At 32.3% G+C, this 24,008-nt stretch overlaps 4 protein-coding genes across 5 annotated transcripts; 2 read left to right on the forward strand and 2 right to left on the reverse strand.

The window, feature by feature from the left end:
* Positions 1-98: 98 nt before the first annotated feature.
* LOC18586882 (Pre-mRNA cleavage complex II protein family) lies at positions 99-5,274 on the reverse strand. Of its 2 annotated transcripts, none has more exons than XM_007010459.3 (9): positions 4,596-5,274; positions 4,036-4,133; positions 3,881-3,914; positions 3,581-3,750; positions 3,220-3,403; positions 2,488-2,668; positions 1,989-2,088; positions 1,359-1,424; positions 99-676 (listed from the first exon to the last, which is right to left on the reverse strand). In XM_007010459.3, the coding sequence occupies exons 1-9, from the start codon at positions 4,781-4,783 to the stop codon at positions 615-617; spliced, it is 1,083 nt and encodes a 360-aa protein (XP_007010521.1). In that variant the 5' UTR covers positions 4,784-5,274; the 3' UTR covers positions 99-614. The 2 variants fall into 2 exon arrangements, with proteins under 2 accessions (XP_007010521.1, XP_007010520.1); XM_007010458.3 differs by having other exon boundaries at positions 1,359-1,486; positions 4,596-5,272.
* Positions 5,275-6,765: 1,491 nt separating this feature from the next.
* LOC18586883 (auxin-induced protein 15A-like) lies at positions 6,766-7,065 on the reverse strand. The gene has a single exon (XM_007010462.3). The coding sequence runs from the start codon at positions 7,063-7,065 to the stop codon at positions 6,766-6,768; it is 300 nt and encodes a 99-aa protein (XP_007010524.2).
* An 8,599-nt stretch (positions 7,066-15,664) lies between these two features.
* Positions 15,665-19,610, forward strand: LOC18586884 (serine/threonine-protein kinase ATM-like). Its single transcript, XM_007010463.3, has 2 exons — positions 15,665-15,911; positions 16,052-19,610. Exon 2 carries the CDS (start codon positions 16,072-16,074, stop codon positions 19,300-19,302), a length of 3,231 nt encoding a protein of 1,076 aa, XP_007010525.3. The 5' UTR covers positions 15,665-15,911; positions 16,052-16,071; the 3' UTR covers positions 19,303-19,610.
* Positions 19,611-20,710: 1,100 nt separating this feature from the next.
* On the forward strand, positions 20,711-23,113 carry LOC18586885 (uncharacterized). The gene is made up of 5 exons (XM_007010464.3): positions 20,711-20,912; positions 20,989-21,118; positions 21,211-21,380; positions 21,848-22,242; positions 22,321-23,113. Exons 1-5 carry the CDS (start codon positions 20,837-20,839, stop codon positions 22,987-22,989), a joined length of 1,440 nt encoding a protein of 479 aa, XP_007010526.3. The 5' UTR covers positions 20,711-20,836; the 3' UTR covers positions 22,990-23,113.
* Positions 23,114-24,008: the final 895 nt, after the last annotated feature.

The raw sequence follows: 24,008 nt of genomic DNA on the forward strand, positions 1-24,008 counted from the left end.
AAACAAAATCCATAAAGCAGCTTTGTTGGTTTTGCATTATGATATATACAAATGGCTGGTTTGGCATTTAGATATACAGTTTGATCTACAAGGAAAGCAAAATCCATAAACCAGCTTTGCATACTGATGTCTTACTCAAATAATTACAGCCCCTTACACTATGACTAATATTTCGACATCAGTAAGAAGAGCCCAACTTTTCATAAAGATATGAATGTGTTTAACGTTTAGTATGTTTGGTAGATATGCATGAATGCAGCAATTAGCATGCATATCTTTCCATACAAGATATCCCCTGCCTCCTTATAGTGTGTTTGGTAGGAATGAAGGAAAATACAAGGCAAAAAGTGAGGAAAGAAAAAAGGAAAGGCCTCCATCTTACCCTCCTATTAAACATAGTGCAAGTATTATGTGGTATCTTGTCAAATTTTCGATAGTGAAAAAACTATGAGAGCTAATTCCCTGTTAGTTCAATCCAAATATAGAAGCCAGCCAATGTCACAAACTGGCCACTGCCTTATGACAACAGTGCCGATATAAGCAAGCTTGGAATATTAATTAGTTGAAGACTGATGACAGATATTTGATGAAAATGACTCTTCAGGTTAGTAGAACTATCCGGTTAGCTTGTAGGCAGAACATTTGAAGATACATAAGGTGATCTGCATCCCTTGACCTGTAAAATTACAAATAAATAACTAACTGATCGCCAAGATAAGATCCAAAGTAGTAATAGTTAAAGATAATGCTATTAGTGCTCTGACCACACAGAATGTTATCAAAGAAAATGGGAAAACAGTGGAAAGACCCATCAATTACCAACTTTATCATTCAAAATACTGTAAGCCAATGCATTAGAACACAACAGAATCTTAATATTTTGAAGACAATATGGTGCAAGAGGATGTACATACTACATAATATATAGGCGACTAAAACCAGTAAAATCGAAATTTTAGTTTAGTTTAGAATGTGGATACAAGTTAAGATGACTGACTAGAGAGGTATTAGTAGTGATACAGACTGCACACAAAGAAGACACCACTTAATTCAGCTGGACTGCTTCCCATAGAAATTTTGCAAGTATATATTGCCCTCTTAGGACCAATTAAGTGGTACTTTTCTCTCTCCTACCCACCCATCCCCAATATTCCCCACACCCCCCCCCCCCCAAACCACATCTTGCGTTATAAGAACCATGCATCATATATACTCTTATCCATGTAAATTATTCTAGTCAGTCTATCTGGCTAACCCACCTCCAAAAGAAGGGGAAAATGGGGGAAGGATTGCAGTGAGAAGGCATAGCAAATACAGTTTGGCCTTTACAAATATTACAGTTCTAAGGCTCAACTTACCTGCAACAAGCAAGTAGGAATTTGAATATACCCCTGCAGCAAAAGATTGACCTTCTCCAGAGTGCTCTGTGGAACAGGAGTGATCATATAGAGCAAACCTTTGAACATGTCAATTCCTCTCACAATTCCTAGTTCATAAAGGCAACAAGTAAGAAGAAACAGAATAAATCAAGTTACTTCAATACTACTTTTAATTCCTGATGGGGGAGAGGGGTAGAAAAGTTCCTGCTGATATTTACCCTAGGTAAGCCCCACTAGGATCTTATTCACCTCGCCATCCAGCCCATCTCATTGACAGATTTTCTATTTGCTAGTTTAAAGATAGTGATCAGTTTTCATACTTCATTTTCAGGAGATTTCTAAGACCGCATATTATTCTATAAAGATTTTATCTGTATGTGCCACAAAACGACCTACAATATGTTGGCGGTTTGTTTGTCATGGAAGTATGAATTTATATGTTTATGTGCTATTAATTAACCATAGATGGATAGCCATAAAGGCTTCTTGACTTCTTCCAATAAAATGGATAGAAAGTTAAGGGATCAAAAGACTATGCAAATCAAAATAATGAAGATAGAGTTACTGATGATCAAGCAAATCAACTGAGGCAGTGTAACCCAAACCTACCAAGACCAACACACCAGGGTAAACTTTCAGACTCCTCTGAACTAACAGCCAAGCCAACAATAGTTGCATTCAAACTGTAGAAAATTTCAGTGCTTGGGACCTAGAATAAAAGGCAAACCATTATAGAAGGAGTTCACTTGTAGGGAATCAATTTTAGTATAAAATACAAAAGTAAGAGAGATGCTACAAAAAGTTTGTATTGGCTGTGCAATCATCACTAAGTTCTTAACATTATGTAATGAAAAAAATTAATAGAGAAATGGAGGTCTCGTTTTTTGAAACACAGAAGTGGACAAAGATTCCAAAACAGCATCAAGCATTTCTTTTTTTTTTTTTTTTGGTAAATGAAGGAAATATTATTGTGAGGAAAAGGTGTCAAACAGGGCCCGCAAATAATACAACCAATATAACTGGCCCCTCATAGTGAGAAAAGGCTAGTATGTTGTTCTCAAAGGAAATTTTATTGCAAAAAAAAAAAATTCATTTAATGATATCTAACCTGGCAATGAAGATGTCTGATTTTGATACTTGATATTGGAACTTCATAAGGAAAATGAGAAGTAAGTGCATATGCAAGTTCTTTGATTGTAGTAATAGGCTTGTCATTAGGAAAAATCTGCCTAAAATAAGCCATTATCCGTAAATCCCGCAAAAGGCGAGCATCCTTCTGTACTAGAACTCTACAAAAAATAGAAATTAAGGTAAGATGTAGGAAAGCAAAGCTACATCTCCCAAGAATTATTCATGGTTTTTGGCAAATATGCACAATAAAGAGATAAACCTTCAATCTAGAAGAATCACTAATTTAGTATCAATAATAATCACAAGATATGTTTCAAATTGGAATTTCAAAGAAAACATCTACCTTAACGCAGCAGCATAACAAGATAATATTAAGCAGCCAAACAAATGCCATTAAATTCATACTAAAGTAATTTATCACTTGAAATGGGCACCCCTGTTACAATTTAGATCTCAATCATATACAAGTGTAGGTAATATGTACCAAATTGGTATATAAATAGACAACAGACGCATAAGATGTGAAAATTATTTAATGACCCATAATATCAGGTCCAACTATGTGAACCCAGCACCCAAAATCATTGAAGTAAGCTACATTGTTATAAAATTCTAGGGTGAAGAGGCCAAATTTAAAAAATCTATTTAACTTACTGAGATTCAAGATCTGAAAATTTGTTAGTTAACCTGAAGGTGGCAACAAACTTACGATCTATTTAAGGAGTCCTGGCAAGCTGATTTAATCTCTATGATATTAACCATCCCATCAGAATCACCATCCAACCAGAATGCTCCACCTGGCAGATTCTTACTCCCAACAGATATGTTTATCTTAACGACATGAGTAGGAGAAATGTATTTCAGCATATCCACCAATATCTCATAACCAATACCTGACAAATAAATGATTTTCAAAACATTAACAATATATTTCTAGTAAGTTACATCAATCTTTGTATGACAAAAATAGATATCTGGAAAATGTCATTTCAGAACAACAAGAACTGGTTATGATAACAACTAGCAAAGAAACAAGGGAATGAGTCAATTGGATGCAGATCATAGCATACCTTTCACCCAGCCAGGGGTATTGACAACAAGGGGCAATTCAGTCCTACCAGCAAGTTCACTCTCATCAAAAGTGCAGTATTCCTTTCGATAGTAATCATAGAGGGTAAATGCATATTTCAAGTATGCTGATGGGTCCCTTTTTGAAGAAATGTCACCAAAGAAAAAACACCTAATAGAAAATCAAACTGAAGATTTTTAGTGCCCATTACAAACAGTAACAAATAGATCTCAAGTTCATTCTTGAAATACTCAATCCAGAACCAAAATAAAATTAACAAAAAAGGTAAAAATATATGTACCTCTCAGGCGTCTTCAAGCATGGGATTGCCAAATCTATTTGGACAAACAAAAATTATACGAAAGCCCCAGTCAATAGACAAAAAACAAGTTTATTAACCCAGAGAGGAGATTTTAAGGATATGATGGAAAGACAAGAGTTAAGAAAGCCGAATACCTGCGGTTAGTTTGTCAACAACCGTAAGGGACAGGAAACCTGGAGCAGTGAACTCAGGCTGCCCAACATCTGCGTCCAAGTAAGCTACTTTTTGGTACCTGTTAACAACATACCGACCAGATGATCATAATAAAGTTATTAATTCTCATAAAAAGAACATGCAATATTCAATTCAAAAGGAAGGTCACTAAATGTCTGTTTACAAATAATTGCTTAGAGCTCCGGCTTTGCTTTTTCCATCCACTTACAAAATACAACAGCAAAGAACAGAATTTTTGCCCTCCATAATAACAGCTTGAACAAGTCCAAATAAATCAAATAGATATATTAGCCTTCATTTCCTCACTCCATAAACTACAATTAGCCGCAAAAACTGAAATAAAATAAAATCTAGGGCAAACCCATTAAAAACACCCCTAAAAAAAATTACTTCAGATAATATCATGCATATTTAAAGAATTAAACATAAACCCATTTCAATACAGGTAAATCAAAATACAGAAAAATTTAAAAAAAAATAAACACCAATGATTCTCTTAATGATATAACAAGGCCCTAACCTTTGGAGAAGAATGTTAAGGAGGAGACGAGAGAAAGTGGTTTTTCCAGAGTTTTTGGCACCACAGATGAAAGCAATAGGAGGTGGCGAAGTCACTGAATCATAGGCTATGGAGTCTGCAGCCTCCGACCACTCTTCTGGTATGTATATGTTTGCCGTTGAACTTCCAGATTCCAATTTAGAATCCATTGTGGGAGGAAACAAAACAAAAAAGGATTTCTTATCCAGTCAAACTCGCCGTTTACAATTTTTTTTTCAAAGTTACTGAATGGTTCCTGTTATGAAGGCGACGGCGACGGAGACGGCCACCAGAAGTGTGGGGAAGGGATTTCAGTTTGTAGTCCTTCTTATGGGAAAAAGAAATATTTTGGGAAAAAGAAATATTTTGGGAAAAAAATAAATGGCTAGAAAGATAGAGGAGAGAGAGGAAAAGACAGAGCGCTTTTTCCCCAACGGCCGGCGGCAGGAACGGCGGAGAGCCGAGGGAGTTAGCGTTTTTAGTGAGAGATAAGGGTTTTAGGGTATTTAGAGGGCGTCCTAAACGGCATCGTAAGCTGGAGCAGAGGGAAAAAAAAACAGAGGCCAGCAAGCGGGTCGGATCAGCCCAGATCCTGCCTTTAGTCTGGTTGAAGTGTGCTTTCCCGATGACAACCAAATTTTTCAAAAGGGGAACTTGGCCTCTTGTTATAAATTTTTCAAAAATTTATATTTGAGGCATAGAAAGGGTAAAAAAGTTTTATATTGTCTGTTTACCATTAAGCGCCACTTGTTTCATTAATAAATAGGAATAAATAATTTTAAAATTAAAATAAATACTAAAAATTTTAATATTTAATGGATTTTTTGTTTATTTTATAATGCAAGAATTCATGAATTAATTTAATTATTTTAATTTAACAACACGGTATGTGCATGATTTTCATTTTAATTAGTTCGTGTAACCATTTGAAAGTTTACATGCCTTTTTTTTACATACTAGACATAAGTTATGTATGTTTATACCCATGTAGAAATGCTATATGTGTGAGGATTGGTTTTCCCATGAGCATACCCATCTCAACTCTCCCAGTAAAATCTGTACGAAAAAACAAGAAAAAAAAATATTTATACAAAGAAAAACAAGTAAAATAAATATATTCTCTCCATAATCTTTTAACAGTTGAGCATAAATAAATTTCAAGCATAACACATATCAAGTATAGAGAGACTTGTGGAGGAGAGATTAAAGGGAGTAAAAAAAAACTTTGGTTTTTTATTCTATTAAATCTTAAATTTTTTTTATATTTATTTTTGAGATCTTAAAAGTTTTTATCTTTATTTATTAATGAGATGGCACTTAGTGGTAAGCTCACCGATTGTAAAAGCTTTCTATACATTATTATTGTATCAAATATAAATTCAAATATGAATACGGATACATTTATTAAATATACAACACCATCCGACACAACATACTTAACACGTTTACTAAACAAATCAAGTTAAATTTTATACAATACGACATTATTCATAATTTATTTAAATAATTAATACGATTAACACGATTAAATTAAAATATAAATAATTAACAATGAAACATAATTTTATCTTTCAAATTTAAAACTAATAATTATAAAAACAATAATATTCATCAAGTATAATAAGCTCTACCATCATGATCAACCATAATAAAAATCCATCAAAATCATCGTCAACCATAATAAAATAAAGTATTTATATGAGGATTTAAACCTATCGAGTAAACACGTTACACAATTAATTAAATGAGCAATAAATAGGTCATAGATTATATGGATACATGATAACATGATTAATTAAACGTATTCTAAACGAGTTAAGCATATGTGCAAGTTTTAAATATAAAATACGATTAATCTTGTATTTTATTTGTATCGCGTTATTGTGTTGTATGCAATATTTCTAGATTTATTCGTTGCTCTCTTGATTACCAAATTATCCACTATTATTCAAGGGGAATTTCAACTAATTCCTAAATTGATAGATGTATCAAAGGGCCATTAGTAATTTATTGTAATCCAGCAAATATATCAGAAAAGAAAGGCAACAAAGGGAAAAACAAGACATAATTGGGAGCAAATTTTTGCAGAAATGGGAGGAAATTGAATATGAAATTGAGCAAAGCACGCATGCATGCATTGTAGTAGAGGGATTCATATCCTCCTAGCATTTCCAGCTAATAACCTCTCCATCTCACTCCATTGGCAAGGAACGCGAAGAGCTCCTTTCTGGACAAAGCCAAATTCTTCCGCAGCTTGCTCCAACAGCACCAAGAAGCCAGGATGGTTTAGATAACTCAAAGGGACAATGAACCTCTTTGTCTTGTCATTTTCTACTGCAAACACCGCAAAGTGTCCTCCCTTCACACCTTTGACTGATGAACCTGATCGATCGCCGCAAACTTGTAGCTTCTCTGCCACAATCTTCATGCCAGAAGCTCTAAGCTTGGCCATGGACATGTTTTTCCTTTTGCTTTTGCTTTTGCTTTACATGAGTTTGCAAGCATCTTACTTGACTTCTTTATACAAGGCTTAAAGGGGCCTTGGTGGCTTGGAATCAACATGCAATGGAAACAACTGCATGTGAATGGAACTTCAAATTTTATCTTCTCATCAATTCATTTTTGATATGTCCCTTTTGGCTGGTCACATCTGTCTTTTGCATTATTACCTTCTTGTGAAGGAGCTTGTACTTTTGGTCCTTTTCAGGCAAGTTTCTTATAGTTTCAACCTTATCTTCACTGCTTCAATGCATATTTTAAACAAATTTAGAGAATAACAGTTGTTTTAGAAGAGAACCACAAGTGATTCAATTCGGCTTTTAAACGCATTGGAACAAAATTCACCTAAAGGTCACAAGTCATATGAAGTATATAACATTTGGTGAAGTTTATGCAAAATTTTAATTGGGTCGACCTTTCTATATAAGACTACAATCATATCCTCAATAAGAATAAACATTTTGATGATGTATCCGGTGAGTGACGGATTCAAAATTTTATATAAATGAATGGTTAAATGGTAATCATATAAAATTATGAATTTATATATATCAAATGTTATATAAATATATTAACATTCGAGCATTTAGGTCATTGATTGGTGCATAATCCTTTACTTAAAAAGCAAGATTTGAATCCCCTCCTCCAATTATATAAAAAAATATTATATAAATATATTAATAAAAAATTTAAAAACTGAAAAATTGAGAGATCACATTCATCACCACCATCTTCATTTGTCAAATTAAAAAAAAAATTATTATTAAGCAATAATTTCAGTTATTAAAATGGAATTCTAGAGTCATTTCCATAAGGTATATGTTAGGCCACATTCATTGGCATTTATCTAGTAGGTTTCTCATTGCCAGTACCTTTGTGCTTCATTAATGAATTTCATGGATGCTTTATGATTTCCATCATCGGCCATGTTCTTTAGTCAAAGGCTTCTCATCAATCATGTGTTTGGGTTTTTTAATCCATGTTCCAATATTTCATGCTCGAGAAGGGTAGCATAATGTTAAGGTGTCTTTTTCTCTTATTTAAGGTTCTGCAATGCATATATATATATATATTGGAACAAAAATATTTTATTGTTAGAAAAATATATAATATTAAAAAAATTTCTTCAATTATTTAAAAAAATTCAAATAAATATTGATTGTTTTATTACGTTTAATCAAATTTTTATATTTTTATTTTGATCCATTTAAATATTTATAATTAATGGTTGATTAATTGTTGTTAATAAAATATCACTTGTTACTTGTTTTTTTTAAAATATTATTTATCATTTTATATTACATGATACTTACGTGGCATGCTGATATGGCATTATGACCTGGTCATATGGTATTTTTACTTTCCATATCATTACCACATGGGTATAAAATAATAACTGATATTTTAACCAATGGTAATTAATTAACTACTAATCATAAAAGCTTATTTGACCAAAAATAAGAATACATGGATTTGATTGAAAGATATAGAAGAATAAAAATTTATTTAAATTTTCTTAAATAGCATTTTAGAAACTTTTTCAAATAATATATATATATATATATTCTTAATTTCATCTTATAAATTTGTAAAGATATCTATTTATAGTCTCGAACCTAACATGTTCTCTTTCTAACCAAATCCAAACTCATCTTCATTACTTAAGCTAAGCACAAGTGGCTTAACCTCATATTCTTTCTTCACAAAATGCTAAAACTATTTAATTTCTATGACAAATTAAAAATATTTTTTCAAAAAAAATTCCTTAAATGTGTTCAAATACTAATTTCAATACTGTAGGATCCCCTTACTCGAGTTTAGATCCTTAATTACATTTTTTATGGATTACTTTCTAATATAATTAGAGGAGCACATGTACTAAGATGCAGGAATTGGTAATCAAATTTATATACAAACATTTTTTTTTGGCTTAACATAACATGCCCAAAAAAACCTTATCCAAGCATTCAGTCATGAGGACCAAAGAATAATCCAAGGCTTGGATAATTGGTGATGGAATTTAAAGGGAATCATACTGTGAATTTTTCCTCTATAAACCATACTCATTCACGAGCTCTTGAAACCTTTGCATTCGATGTGCAATCACTTCCTCTGAAACCCATATTCCTTTGCAGTTAATGGTGTAATCCTTCCTCTATAAATCATACTTTTTTCAATTTAATATGTATTTTTGCATTCATAAGAGTGAAGAATTCAATTGTTATGAATCCCTCTGCTCTCTAGACAAAGGATAATACACCAATTCAGAGACGGAGAGAGGGAAGCTAGGAAGGGTGCCTGCTCTCCCTAAATTTTTTAAATTTAATAAATTTTTTTATTTTTTTTATTTTTTAATTTTTAATTTTTATTTTTCAAAAAAAATTTATAATTTTATCTTTACAAACATTGAATTTTTTATTTTTACATCTCAAACATAAAATTCTAATTTCATTACTGCACCAACCAATGAATCAAATGTTCGAGTATTTATTATTATTATTTATTTACATTGAATATAATGAATAAGAAGGTAAAAGAGAGATGGGGAGACAGATGCATGATCTTCCCCTGCCCAACAAACAACCATAAATAAATGAGATAGAGACTGTTCCAAGAATTTGTTAGAAATATCTCCATGATTATGCAACCAACTTTGATACGGATGATCAAATCTGTACCTTTTCTTCGTACACTGATTCATGGGTTCACATGTCTCTACCAAGGTACCCTTGTCTTGGTTACACTAATGTACATGCAAACCTCCAAGCTCCTTAATTCCATGTCGGATAACCATTTTATTCCCAAATTGTCTAAAATAATGTTTTTATCTTTTTATCCCCATAAATTATGTATAATTATATCATAATTATTTTAGTGTTTTATAGTTATAGATTACTTGATTAAAGAGATTATATAGTCAAAAAAATTAAGGAGAAAACAAAACTCTCTCTTCTATGGGAGAAAAAATCATTTTCTTTCTGTTGTCCGGATAAGCTTATAAAACATTCATATTAAAATCTTGTAATCACTCTACATAAATTATAAAAAAGTAAAAAACTTGTATCCGAATATTTGATTTATTAATTAATACATGATTTTCATCTAAAACAAATTTCAAATCCTCTTTTTCCAAATATAAAAAAAAATTAAAAGACTTATATTACGTGATAACAAAAATCTTATAATATATATAATATTATTTTATCTCTACTATTTTAAATTTGAAATGCTTATCCATTTGGATCATAGTTTGCAAAATCTTCAAAGTTATCTTATTTCCTTTACATTCCTCGAATTGATAAATTATTGTAAAAAGTAGGAAATGTTCAAAATTGTATGATTCAAATGCAAAAAGTAAAGGAATCGTCTTAGGCTAGGCTCGGGCATATATTCTTGGCTCAAGCCAATTATATTTATAAAAAATATATTATTATTTAATTTTAATTTAATTTAAAATAAATTTAGATATATTCATATATCAGTATAAAATACCTTTTTAAATATTTTAATAATAAAAATATTATATAAATGGACATGGCAAGCTGAGCTTGGGCTTGACTTTAATAAGTGAAGGCCTAGCAATGAGCCCAATTCAGGGAAACCTCCATGCAAAAGCAAAGAAAGATATTTATTTGTGCTCAAAATTAAGAACTAAAAACTTTGAGCTCTAACATTATTTAGATCCATAAGTAATAATCTATATTTGTTTTAAACTTAATGACAATGGACCAAAACTAAAATCTAATTAAAAAACTACATTATGTATTTTAAAATTAACCTATTATATTATAATGAATTAACTAAATAATATGAAAAAATCCCAATAAAAAAATGAAAATATGAAATATTAAAGAAATATATGTCATCATAAATATTATTTACAAATTGGATGAAAAATTTATGTGATTTTAACATAAACGTAGAATGTTTTATTAAATGTACATTTAAGATGAATGAAATTTTTTTTTAAGCATTTTATTTTCTTTCATTTTAAGTTTATATTTTCTCTCTTTTTTTTTCTTTTATTTCTTGTGCCATGTTGTATTTAATAAGTTACATATGAAATGAAATGAAATTAAAGTAAGAAGAATAGAGATACTCGAGCATTTGACTCATTGATTTATGTTTAATCTTCTGTCTAAAGAGTAAGAATTGAATCTTCTTTTTTTAATTAAAAAAATAAAAAGAACAAAGAGAAGCATATAGGAAGAGAGGGAAAGTTCTGGAAATGACTCTTGATTTTCAGTTATTGTGTAAACAGTTACCAGAATCAATTTATACAAGCTCCAAAAGGATAAGAGTTTTGCTCTATTTACAGTTATGTAACTGATATATTTTACAATGTTATACAAATCTAATTATAGTTAAACCTTTATAAATTAATAACTTTGAAATCATGAAAATTAATTAATTAATTGAAATATTATTTAATCAATAAATTAATAATTTATTAATTTATATATTAATTAATAAAAAATAATTTATTAAGGTATTCTTTATTTCTTTTTCTAAAACATTGAACTTAATATATGTATTGTATATTGGGATTATACGAAGTATTTAATTACCAATTTATGAATTATTGTTCTATATATTTATTTAAGTAAAATAAATTTATGAATGTAATCAATCTCATTAAATAGAAGTTATGAGAAATGACAAAGAAGATGAAGTTGAAAACTATAATTCTGTACTTAAACATTTCTCGTGCAAAGATGCACTCAAAGCAACAATCGTTTTATATAATTTTCTCTTATAATACGAGTACTACCTCAAAGCTTCTTAATGTATTAAGAAAAAGTTAGAGATAAAATTCGAGAAAACATCAATTTCAAGAGAAAACGAGTAACATTGGATTTATATTTTACAAAAACCTCTTAATTGATAATTTTGATATATAAGAAGATTATTGATTTATATTTTAAGTGAGACTAATGTATTTTTTAAAATGTATTATTTTATATATTTTAACGAATTATTAATTTATTATATTGTTGGTCTCAAGTCGAGATCGATTAAAAATAGTGTTTAATTAAAATTATTAATTTATTGAGTATTAATTTATAAAGGTTATTCTATATCTAACCAATGAGAATTAACCAGAAATAATGAACTAACTAATCATGGTTGCTCCTTTAAGTCTGGACTCTTTTGGCTACTCCGAACTGGGTTGTCCTGGTGTTTGTCTTGATCTTCTCCGGTCTTCGTGGAGCGGTTATGTTCGGTCTTTGGTTTTCGGATTTCCACGTTGAGTCAGGAACTTTGCTGTGGTGTCTCTTTCATTTACTTGTTGCTGTGTCAATGTGTACAACATCATGTAGGTTTTTCTGCCTTAACTTGACGAGGAGACCTTTGGTTGTATATGTACAGTTTCTTTTGCCCAAAGCTGCTCTTATGCCAAGAGGACTCTTTCATCAAATTGGTTCAAGACTTGTTATGGCATTCTTGCTTTGATGATATCAATAAAACTCACTTTTTCTTTAAAAAAAAAAAACTGATCATGCTTAAATAACTCTATAGAATCCTTTTCCTCACAAAGTAGCAATCAATTTCAATATGTTTGGTTTTTTTATGAAAGGTAGGGTTCTTGCAAATGCGCAAGCCGACTGATTATCACAATAAAAATCAACCGCATCTGTGTGTGACACTCCAAAATCTTTAAGCAAATATAACGCCCGCATAATTTCACAATAAAAACAAAAGCCATGACTCTATACTTAGTCTTAATGGAACTTCTAACCACTACAGTCTGCATTTTAGACTTCTAGCTCACTAAAGAATCACAAGAGGAAGATGGCAAACCTGTAATCAATCTCCTGGTATCTTGGCAGCCTGCCCTATCACAATCTGTGTAGGCTAGAACTTTGAATTCAGCCTTTGAAGACATGAGAATCCCTTGCCTTGTTGTACCTTTAACGTGCCTTAACACTCTGTATGCAGCTTGTAAGTGCACATTACTAGGCTTATCTCTAAACTGTAGAATCTGCCAGTTAAGTATTACCACTGCTTTTTGTCAATTGGAGTGTAAATTGGCTTTGCCCCCCAAAAATCCATACTCATCAAGAAGAAATTCAAAAATATTTTTCTGATTAGAAACCAAGGGTTTTGGTGGCCAATGGGCATTCAATATTGTGCTCTTAATAGATGGCTAAAAATATGAGGATAGTGCTTGACTCAATAATGCTAAAAGATAAAAAAAGAGTGTGCATTTGCTTCCTCATGACAAACATGCTTCTTCATTGCTTTCCTGCCCACACCCTTTGGTGCTGTCTTGTCTACTACAGTCTTGTACATTTTATTCTTTATTTCCTATTGGGTGAACATTAATTGTTGCCAAAAATACCTATTCATTATAATTCAAAGTATTATGTGTTTCTTGAAGTAGTATTCAATCAGTGCCTAATATTTATAAAAAAAAATTTAAGACATAATACATTAAAAAGTTTTCAAAATATTTTAAAAAATTTAAACAAGTTTTTTTTTATTGTGTTTAATGAAACCCTCGTACTTTTAATTTGAAATAAATAAATAACATAATACTCAAATAAACCCCTAGACTATTCAAGAGTATTTAAATAAGTTTTTATTCTTTAATTACATTTAATTAAGTTCATGTATTTTTATTTTGGATTAAATAAGTTATTATAATTAATGATTAACTAATTATCATTATTAAAAATATAACTTATTATTTTATATTTACATAGCATTGATATGACATTGATATGAATGATGAAAAATGTCACATGATTATGTTATCATGTAAAATTAACACATCATGTCATCATCAATTATGATATATTTGCATGTCACATCATAATCAATTATGATATTTTAACATGTTACATCAACGTCACGTACCCTAAAAACAAATTATATTTTGACTAAATTACCTGTTGGACATAACTGACTTATTTGATTCAAAATAAAAAATATAAAAGTTTATTTTGTTCAAAATAAAAGTACAAAAACTTGGTTGAACACAATAAAAGAATAAGTGCTTATTTGAATTTACTTTGATAATTTAGAAGCTTTTTTGTATATTATGCCTAAATAAATCTTTATGATTAACTTTGACTAACACTACTTGTCTTTTTATACCATACGATGCTAACGTGGTATACTAATATGTCATATTAGATGGTGATGCGGTATGTTAATGTGGTATGATGATATGATTATATGATAGTTTTTATTCTTCACATTAACATCATGTCAATGCTACACAGGCGTAAAATGACAAATATCACTTTGATTAATAACAGTTAATTAACTAGTACACAACTTGTTTGAAATAAAAGAAGAATACAATTTTATTTGAATTTTTTATAAATATTTCAGAGATCTTTAAAGACATTATACCAAAACCAAATATATTATCTCTCTTCTAATTTTGTGATTGTAGTGTATCAAATAACATAATTATTATTAAAAATTATATTTTAATAGATTTGATTAACATATGTTTATAGACACTGATTAAAGTTGATTAAAATACTATTTTAGTATTTTTTATTTAATGATTATTTTTACCAAACTCCAAAACAGATAATGCATTAATCATAAAATTCTTTGTAACCAATTCCAATAAACGCTGGATAACATTTTTTAAATATCAAATAGGATGCAATTTTATCAATTTTATCTATTTAAAAAATCGATGATAAAGTAAAGTCAATGATTAACATTAATATATTTTATTAATTTTCAAAAAAAATATTAGTAGATTTTATCGATTTTCATGTTGAGATAATATTTAATAAATATCAATTTACACTCCTAAATCAATTAATAATAATAATTTCCATAAATTTTTTCATTAAGTTGCAAGTAAATTTCACTTATGGTGTGTAACCTTTAATTCTGCTTCCACTTTATCTTTAGTTGTTCCAATTGAGTTGGAAAAAGGTACATTTAACTTTGAAAGAAAATATAAAATCAATCCTCAAATAAAGAATTTGATAATTAATTAATTATTAGATCCTAAGCTCTTAATTGTTTATGTCGCATTGTGTTGTTGAATCATGGAAATATCACTAGTTTAGAAATTTTTTTTTCTGACATAATATTTTAAAAAATTTCTAAATTATTTAAGAACATTAAAATAAAATTTTTATTTTTATTATCTTTAATCAAGTTCTTATTATTTTATTTTAAATCAAATAAATTTTTATAATTAATAGTTAATTAATTTTTTATAATTAAAATATCACTTATCATTTTATATTACGTGATATTGATATAATATATTAACACATTATAATATATAATGATGTGGTATAATAAAATTACTAAGTGTTATTTTTTAATTTTAATTTCAATATCACGTCAAGCGTTATATGAATATAAAATGACAAGTGACATTTTAATTCAATTTAATTTTAAAAAAATAGAGAGTTAATTAAATATAATAAAAAAATAAAATTTTATTTAAAATAATTTAAAGATATTTTCCGAGTATCATCTCAAAGAGAAAAACTAAAAAAAAGGACTTTATTATTAGTGAGTGGTAATATCACTAAAATAAAAGAAAAAAAAGAAAGCCTGTGAGTATTGTCAACCTGAAAAAGGAAGCCCTTCTTTTTCTCTATTTGTCACAGTAATTTGGCGAATTATTCGCCTAAATACTCTGCCGCCATTACGCTATTCCAGAATGTACTTTCCCTTCCCTTTCTCTCTTTGTTTTTCTCCTTAAATCTCTCTTCGCTACACCCCCACCAAGGGTAAACCCTCTTTTCAACTCGGCTTAAGGGCTCATCATCAACTCTGCTCATAGTGTGAATGCCAGACTTCTCTTAGGTACTTACATTCTCTTTTTTAACTGTTGGTTTTTTTTTTTAATATGTATTAGTTTTAGTTGAATGAATGGCGTTAGAATAAAGCTTTGAATTTTTTTTTATTTTTTTATGTACTAACTTTGAATTTGTGTTCTTTATTAGATGCTTAGAAAATAGTGATAATGGAGGACCCTAAAACCCCAGAAACCCTAGAAGCAAAAAACCCAGATTTAGAACTCCTAGAAGAAGCTTCTGAAGCTACCGACTTGCTCACTTTTAGTGAAAGTAGGAATGGGTTAGGCTCCATTTTGGATGTTCAGCATCAAGAAAATGGTAATGCTGTTGGAGGGAATAGCTTAGCCCTGGATCGAAAAGAGAATGGTGTTAGTGTTTTTGAGACTGAAGAAGGTTGTTTAGTGGATGATGGAGTTGATGGAAAGAAAGAGGATCAAATGGGTGTTGTAGTGGCCGAATCAACTGAGAGGTTGGAAGAAAGAGTGGATGGTGGGAGTCAGACAAATGTGTTTATAGAAACTGTTAGGGATGAGGGAACCAAGGAAGATGATGGGTCGGGCATTAATGGAGTTGATTCAGTTAAGAGGATACAAATTTCCGGAGACAACATATCGCTTTATGTGGACTTTTCGGGTCCTTTAAACGAAGTAAATGGCACTGGGTTAATGGGAAAAAATGAAGAGTTTAGGGAAGCTGGAAATGAGGAGCTGATAATTGATGGGCAGGAACATAAGTTTTATGTGGGTAATATTGTATGGGTTAGAACCAAAAGTCAGACTTGGTGGCCAGGAAAGATCTTTGATCCTTCAGATGCACAGGAATATGCTCTCAAAGGTGACCAGAGACACTGCTTGCTTGTTGGGTACTTTGGGAGTAGCCATGTCGCGTGGTGTTGCCCATCGCAGTTAAAGCCTTTCCATGTCAACTTTGAACAGATGACTGGGCAGAACAAAGCCAGAAGCTTTCTTGGTGCAGTTGAGAAGGCTGTGGATGATTTTGGAAAGCGCCTGAAATTGGAGATGACTTGTTCTTGTGTTCTGAAAGAAAAAAAGTTCTCAGTTAGCAATTCTGCTATTAAGGCAGGAGCTTCCATGCCAGAGTGCAAAGTTGGTGCATTAGGGGAGTTTTCTGCTGCTCAATTTGAGCCTGCAAAGTTTCTTTGTCAACTCAAAAATCTTGCATATGTTGTTTCAAAGCCTGGCATGCTTGAGTTTACTGTCATACAGAACTGTTTATCAGCCTTTTATTGTTCAATAGGACATTGCCAATTGCCCATGCATCAACTTTGGAGAATGACTTATGATGCGGAGAATGCTGGCAGCAGGCCCATGGATGGAAGAGATGCCACTGCTGGTTTAGCTGGAGAAAACAGCATCTCATATAAGTTGTTGCTGGAACAATCTGATGTAACAAAGAATCAGATGTCACAGCTTGATCAGAATGCAGATTTGGCCAAGATCTCGGGGGAGAACTGGGGAGATATTGTTGCTGGAGAAGGTGTTATTTTAAGCAAACTGGCTTCTACTTCAAGGAAGAGAAAGGGGAAAAATTATTCTGAAGTGAGAACTAGCAGCATCCAAATTGAAGGGCCTCATCAGGGTATGTGTGTTTCTTCTGTAGAAAATGGCAATGATATGACCGATTTAAAAAATGAAAAGGCCTTTGAGTTGAGAGAGCGGAAGAAGAGCAAGTACTTGTCGTATCCCTATGTTAACTGGGAAAGCAAAGGGTTGACTGAAACTGAAGATCCTAACACCTTGAATGTTTCTCATGAGGGGGTGAATGAATTTATTGGGTCTCCTTCAGTTGTCAAAAGTAGTGTGAAGAGGTTCCAGAAAAATTGGTATAGGAAATTCATAAGGGGGAATACTGTAACTCCTTATCCAGAGCTGATGAATACACCTTCTGCTGAGCTGCTTTCTGAACTACATTTTATAGCTGTGGATTGCCTGTTCTCAACCGAAAGTAAAAACTTTGGTCTCATTGAGTGGTTCTTTTCCAGATTCAGAATTTCAGTATATCATGATGAATCCATTTATGAGATGTACTGCAAGAATATGGTTGGTCAGAAAGAGGCTACAGCTACTGATCCTTTTTTGTCAGGGAATGATTCACATGACATGAAGCCTACTTCCTCACCCTGTATGTATCCTGGGAATAAAATGCAAAAGGGAAAGAAGCTGACAAACTCTGGGAGATCAAAAATTAAGTCTCTTTCTGGCCTGTCAGATGTGAACATAAACTTTGCTACATGTAACTTATCAGTGAAAGAGTTCCAAGCAATGGCCTCTGAAGCACCTAATGGAAAACAAACTTTAGCTGGTCAGCAGACTAAACAAGCTACTGACATACCAGATTTAAATGGAAATGGTGCTATGCCCATCCCATTGGCTGAAGATTCACAAATTATGAGCCATATTGCTTCCGAGCCTAGAAAGAGAAAGAGGAAAAGAGCTGCTTCAGAGCATTTAAAGACTAGAGCAAATGGAAATACTGCAAGCTCCAGTTCGTTGTTGTTAGATTTGCAAGTGACAGGCCCATATTCCATCAAAACAATTCCTGAGCAAAGTAACAGGGAGGGGTTGAATGTTGGCCTGCCTGATTCTAGTGGAAAAAATGCTCATGCAAGACCAGACATGGGTGCGCTTGCAGCTGAAATTAAGCCATGTCAGAAGAAGAGAGGGAGGAAGCCAAAAGCACCATCTGGCCATCCAAACCCTATGCTCGCTGCAGGAATACCAGATTTAAATGGAACTAGCAATGAACCCAACATATTGGGAAAAGATTTTCAGGAGGCAAACAATGTTTTATCTGTGGTGAAACCTGTGCGGAAGAGAAGGAGGAGGAAGGGAGAGGCTACTTTAAGCTCAAAAAATATAATTATAAATTATGATAGAGCAGAGGCAAATGGAAAACCCCTCGGGACCACTCTTCTCTTGACATTTAGCCCAGGTGCTTCCATGCCTTCAAAAGAAGCTTTAGTGGCAACATTTTGCAGGTTTGGGCCCTTGAAGGAATCAGAGATTCTGATAATGAAAGATTCTAATAGCGCCCAGGTTGTTTTCATGAGGAGTGAAGATGCTGGAAACGCAGTGAAGAGTTTTGAAAAGAGTAATCCTTTTGGCGCAACCCTTATGAATTATCACCTTCAGAATGACAGTATTCTAAATAGTCAACCCATGGAGGTACTCAGGACTCCAGCAAAGCCTTCTGGTTTGACGCCTCACCTTGGTGATGCACCTCCCATTGACTTTATAAGGCAGAATCTTGAGATGATGACGTCAATGCTAGAGAGGTCAGGGGATAATCTTTCCCCAGAGATGAAGGCAAAATTGGAGAGTGAGATTAAAGGCCTACTGAAGAAGGTTAGTTCTCTTCCAAATTCCTCCTCTTCCTAGTTAGAACTGTAAATGGTGGAGGTGTCTATGTAAGTCCTCTGGAGTAGTTTCCCATTTGTAGACTCTTTTGTCTTAGGATCCCTGTCTTGTTCTCATCTTTGGCTGTTGGTTTTGTTAGCCTGCTCTCTCTAAATGTTGATTCAAGAGCTGAGAAAGTTTTTTGTTATATGTATTGAGAGAGCATTAAGCAGCGGCAATGACATGCATGTCTTCTTTCTGTTTTATATAGCTTTTTTGGGTCACTACTCGGAAAGGGGGGCAGTTGAAATGAGAAATAGAACCCTGAACTTGGGCATTTTCACATAAAACCTTGATGTATACACCATTACAATTTGAATGTTGAGTCTTGAAAGCAGGTGCATTGTTACCCTGGCACCTATTGGAGACTCACACATGGGATATGCATGAGATGCCTGCAATTCTCATCAGTTTGCCTCCCTCCTTCGATTTACTTATGAATTGCTTCTGAACACATTGGTCTTAATAATTTTGAATTAAATTTACACCTTAATTATAAGTTACATTTCTACTTCCTGATCACCATCCCCTTTGATTACAAGCGAGTTTGTATGTTGTAGTATTCTAATTCTTGGTCAGGAAGAAGGAAATCATCTGATCCTATTTACTAAGGTGCTTGTTAATCAGGCAACTTGTACCAGCCTTTTCGCTACAAAAGAAAAATCATCATCATGGAATAAAATATAAAAATTTTATTTTAATTTTAGACTTATCATTGCTTTCAATATAAAAAATTTCAAAGATTGTTTGCACCAAAAGGCCTCAAGGAAGAGGCAGAGTTCGAGGGAAGGCCGGTCTAACTTTGGACCCTACCAATATATTATGCTTTCTGAGCCTTTCAAAAAAAAAAAAAAAAAATATGCTTGCCATGCAAAGACATTGTTTATTATCTGTTTTTATAAAAAGAATAATGTTTTTAAAAAAATTTAAAATCATAAGTTTTCATTTTTAAATATATTTAATTAAATTTTTATATTTTTACTTTAAATAAATAAATAATTATAATTAACGATTAATTAATTAATATTAATTAAAATATTATTTATTATTTTTTATGTTAGGTGGAATTAATGTGACATTTACTAAAAAATAAAAATATTATATGATAATTTAATTATATTTTATATCAATACATCACGCCATAATTTATTATAATAAATCAATGAAATATAACTTACTTTTTCTTAGTATTATAGTTTTCTACTTGTAAAAAAGGTTTCCACAGATTCCGTGGCATCATAAAGACAAGAAGTGATCGAAAAGGGGCAATACCTTGGAGGCCACGTAGTGGAAAGGTAGTTGAACTGACAAGGAAGACCAGAGTCAAATGATATTTACTTTGTTGAAAAAATATAAGGATATGGTTCAAGTCAAAAACCAGATATTTTAAAGGCTAAGTTGATCAAATAAACAAGTACTTCATCTCTACTCTACCTTCTCCAGCATAGCAGTTTTTGTAAGCAGATCATCTGATAACGGAAGGTATTCATAAATTTTTTTTTGAAAGTTAGAGTTCATGCATAAAGAAAGGATGTCCATGAACAAACAGAGGAGGGTCAAAGACTGGATAGAGCACGGTCTAGAACTAGAAGGTATTCATAAATAGCTTCACCTTTTACTCTTTAATGCTTCTCCTCCATTTTTCCTTCTTTTTGTTTTTGAGTGCAGTGGATAGTAGTGAGTCTCAGTCTGTGGGGAGTCAACAAGTGAGGAAGTGCACATGGAGGATTGAGAATTTCTCCTGTATTAAATACAAGAAGCTCTACTCTGACATTTTCCATGTTGGTGGCAACAAATGGTAATTTTGATCTTCTTGTAAGGATTGGGTTGCTTTCCTAATGTTTCAACTTGCATTTTTCTATCACTGAGATCTGCAATTCTGTTCGGCAGGCGACTTCTTGTCTTCCCCAAGGGGAACCCCCAGTGGAACCGAGTGGATCATATTTCATTTTATGTAGATGTTGCGGATGCAGCAACTTTGCCTTATGGATGGAGTAGATATGCCCAACTCAGACTAACTGTCGTCAACCAAATTGATCGTAAATATTCGATTACAAAAGGTATTTCGTTCTAGCACTCACCTCCAAGTCTAAACAACTTCACTTATTGCCTTTTCCCCTCTCTCACTCTGCGATCGTCTTAATTAGTATAAAGTAGCTCTAGTAGACCCACCTCTTTTCCTTTCCTCAAAAGCTTTAGGAACGAAGTGTGAACTGGGGGAATCGTGTTTAAAGAACACAACTTGCTATCATTATCTTCGCTGCTTTCTGTTCTAATTTCTATTCCTTGGCTAATGGAATGGTTCCTCTTATTTTCACTATCTTGCATTTCTCTGTTTGGGGCTCAACATTTTTATTTTGTATATGATCCTGGGCCCTGGCTCAGGTGGTAAATGCTTGAAAGATGGTCGAAACGTGCAAAGACCAGATGCCAAATATGTTATTCCATGCCTTCTTCTTCTTTGAGTTTGTCATCAGATTGTTTGCTCAAATGGTTGTTAATAATTGATACTCTTTGCCTTTGCCAGTCACTGACCATGAGTTTAATGCAAATGAGAATGATTGGGGCTTCACTTCATTCATGCCTCTCGATGAATTACTCGACCCTAAGAGAGGCTATCTCGTGAATGATGCATGCTTAGTTGAAGCTTACATTGCCACCGATAGGACTATTGATTTGCTGTCAGATGCATTGATAGTTGAACTTGAAACTGCTTCTGATAAACTCAAGAGCAAGGAAGCTGATCATGGTAAAGCAGCCATAGACAACCAAAAAACTGCAATAGCCGAACCAGAGGAAATCACCACTCGGTCATCAGCTATCCTTTCAGCTCCTGCTGTTCTGTCTTCTCCAGGACAAGATAAGGCAGAATCTACCAACCAAAATTTGCCACCTGCAGATCAGACTTCTTCCCAGAGTGAGGTAAGTCAGCCAAGTTAATTGTAAATGTTTTATGCATCTTTGGTATCTCTATTATTACTTTCTTTCCCTTTATTTCAGACCATTGAACCTGAAGACCCTACTGAGGAAGATATGGACACATTCTTTACTAGCTTAGAGTCTGAGCTCGCAAGCGGGAACATGGTTTCTTCTCAAGAAGAAGCAAAGGAAGCTCTGGTCAACATAGATGAAGCCCTGAACATGGCCCCAGCTAACTTTTATGATTCAGTGATGATTTCTTCACTTAAGAAGGCTTTCAAGGTCCTATCTTGTTTTGATTGTTCCTCTACCTTTACAATTGAGCAAAAAAATGAGTTGTTGGCCATGGAGGAGAACTTTAAACAACTACCTGAACGAGTGGTGAAAGCAGTGCAGGACAAGAATCTCCTTACTGAGAAGGAATCTGTCAAGCTGGCACTTACTCGTAATTTAGAGGATAGTTTAGACAAATTTAAAGAGGCCAAGGCAGAGGTGAAACAGGCAGAGCAAAAACTTGCCTCTCTCCATGAGCAAGTTGTTGAGGCACAAAAGAATAAAGAGAATATCTTGGCTGAGCGGAAGGAAATTTTCAAAATTTCCCAGGACTTGAAAGCGCAGCGGGACGCAATGGGAAAGGAATGGCCAGAGTATGCGGCCAAGGCCAAGGTTGCTGAGGAGGAGGAGAAAAGTGTCGAGGCAGAATGGGGAAGAATGAAAGACTTCATCTCTTCTCTCAAAGGAAAGATTTAAAGGGAACAAATTAGCTGTTGTAGAATGGTATTTTGAGCAAGTCTTTCTATAATATATTTGGTGGATGTGCATGATGTAATCGTTTGAACAAGTTCATATTTAGCTTAGGAAATTCCTTGTTTCATTCTCTCTCTCCTTTCCCTTCATCAAATTTTCTTGTTTAAACTCAATGAAGGGGAGGATATCCCATGTCTATTTGGCCTGTAGCTTTAAACATACCTACATCTTTGAAAAATAGGAATAAATAAAGATAATTGTTGTAATAATCTATGAGTAAATAAAATGTTTCAAGAAAAGAATGTATAGTAAAAGTAAGAGAATGAAATATTTAACTATGGATTTCTAAGCAGAAAGGTCTAAACATGTAAGGATGATAACATGATTGTTATCTTAAATTGTTTATGAAGTCGAATCTCAACATTGGTATCAGAGTTTTTGTTTGATATTTTTATGTAATATGCATGCTTGATTCTTGATGGTAATCAATACGATTGATTTATGTGTTGATTTGGTATATATCGGTTTTGAAAGCTTTTTTTAAAATTTATTTTTCTGTTTTAATTCAAATCTGGACAACATGTAATTAATTTATTAAAACATGTTTTAAAAGGTTTAAAATCATATTTAGTTGAAGAATTAATGATTGGATAAAAAGGCTTGCAAAGCCAAATTAAAATCGAATAATTTTAAGGTGTTTTGAAAACCAGTGCGTTGATTATTTTTTATTAACATTGGGTAAATGTTATGAGCAATTTTTAATTGTTAAAAATTAGTTTTATTAAATTAAATTAAATTACTACATGCTTCGGCTAAACTTGATTTAGTATGAAAAAGGTTCATAAAAATCATGTTTTCGAGTTCCAAAATAACAAAAATTCAATATAGAAAATTTTTGGCAGCTATGATCAGTTTTGGTGGCTTAATTCTTTATGAATTATGTGTTTAATTGTTAAGCACACTTGCTGAAAAATTTCAACAACTTTTTCGTTAGTTTGACTCGTGATTTATGGTATTTTAAA

Source organism: Theobroma cacao, chromosome 10 (assembly GCF_053813885.1).
Source record: "Theobroma cacao isolate CCN51 chromosome 10, ASM5381388v1, whole genome shotgun sequence".
Taxonomy (NCBI): domain Eukaryota; kingdom Viridiplantae; phylum Streptophyta; class Magnoliopsida; order Malvales; family Malvaceae; genus Theobroma; species Theobroma cacao.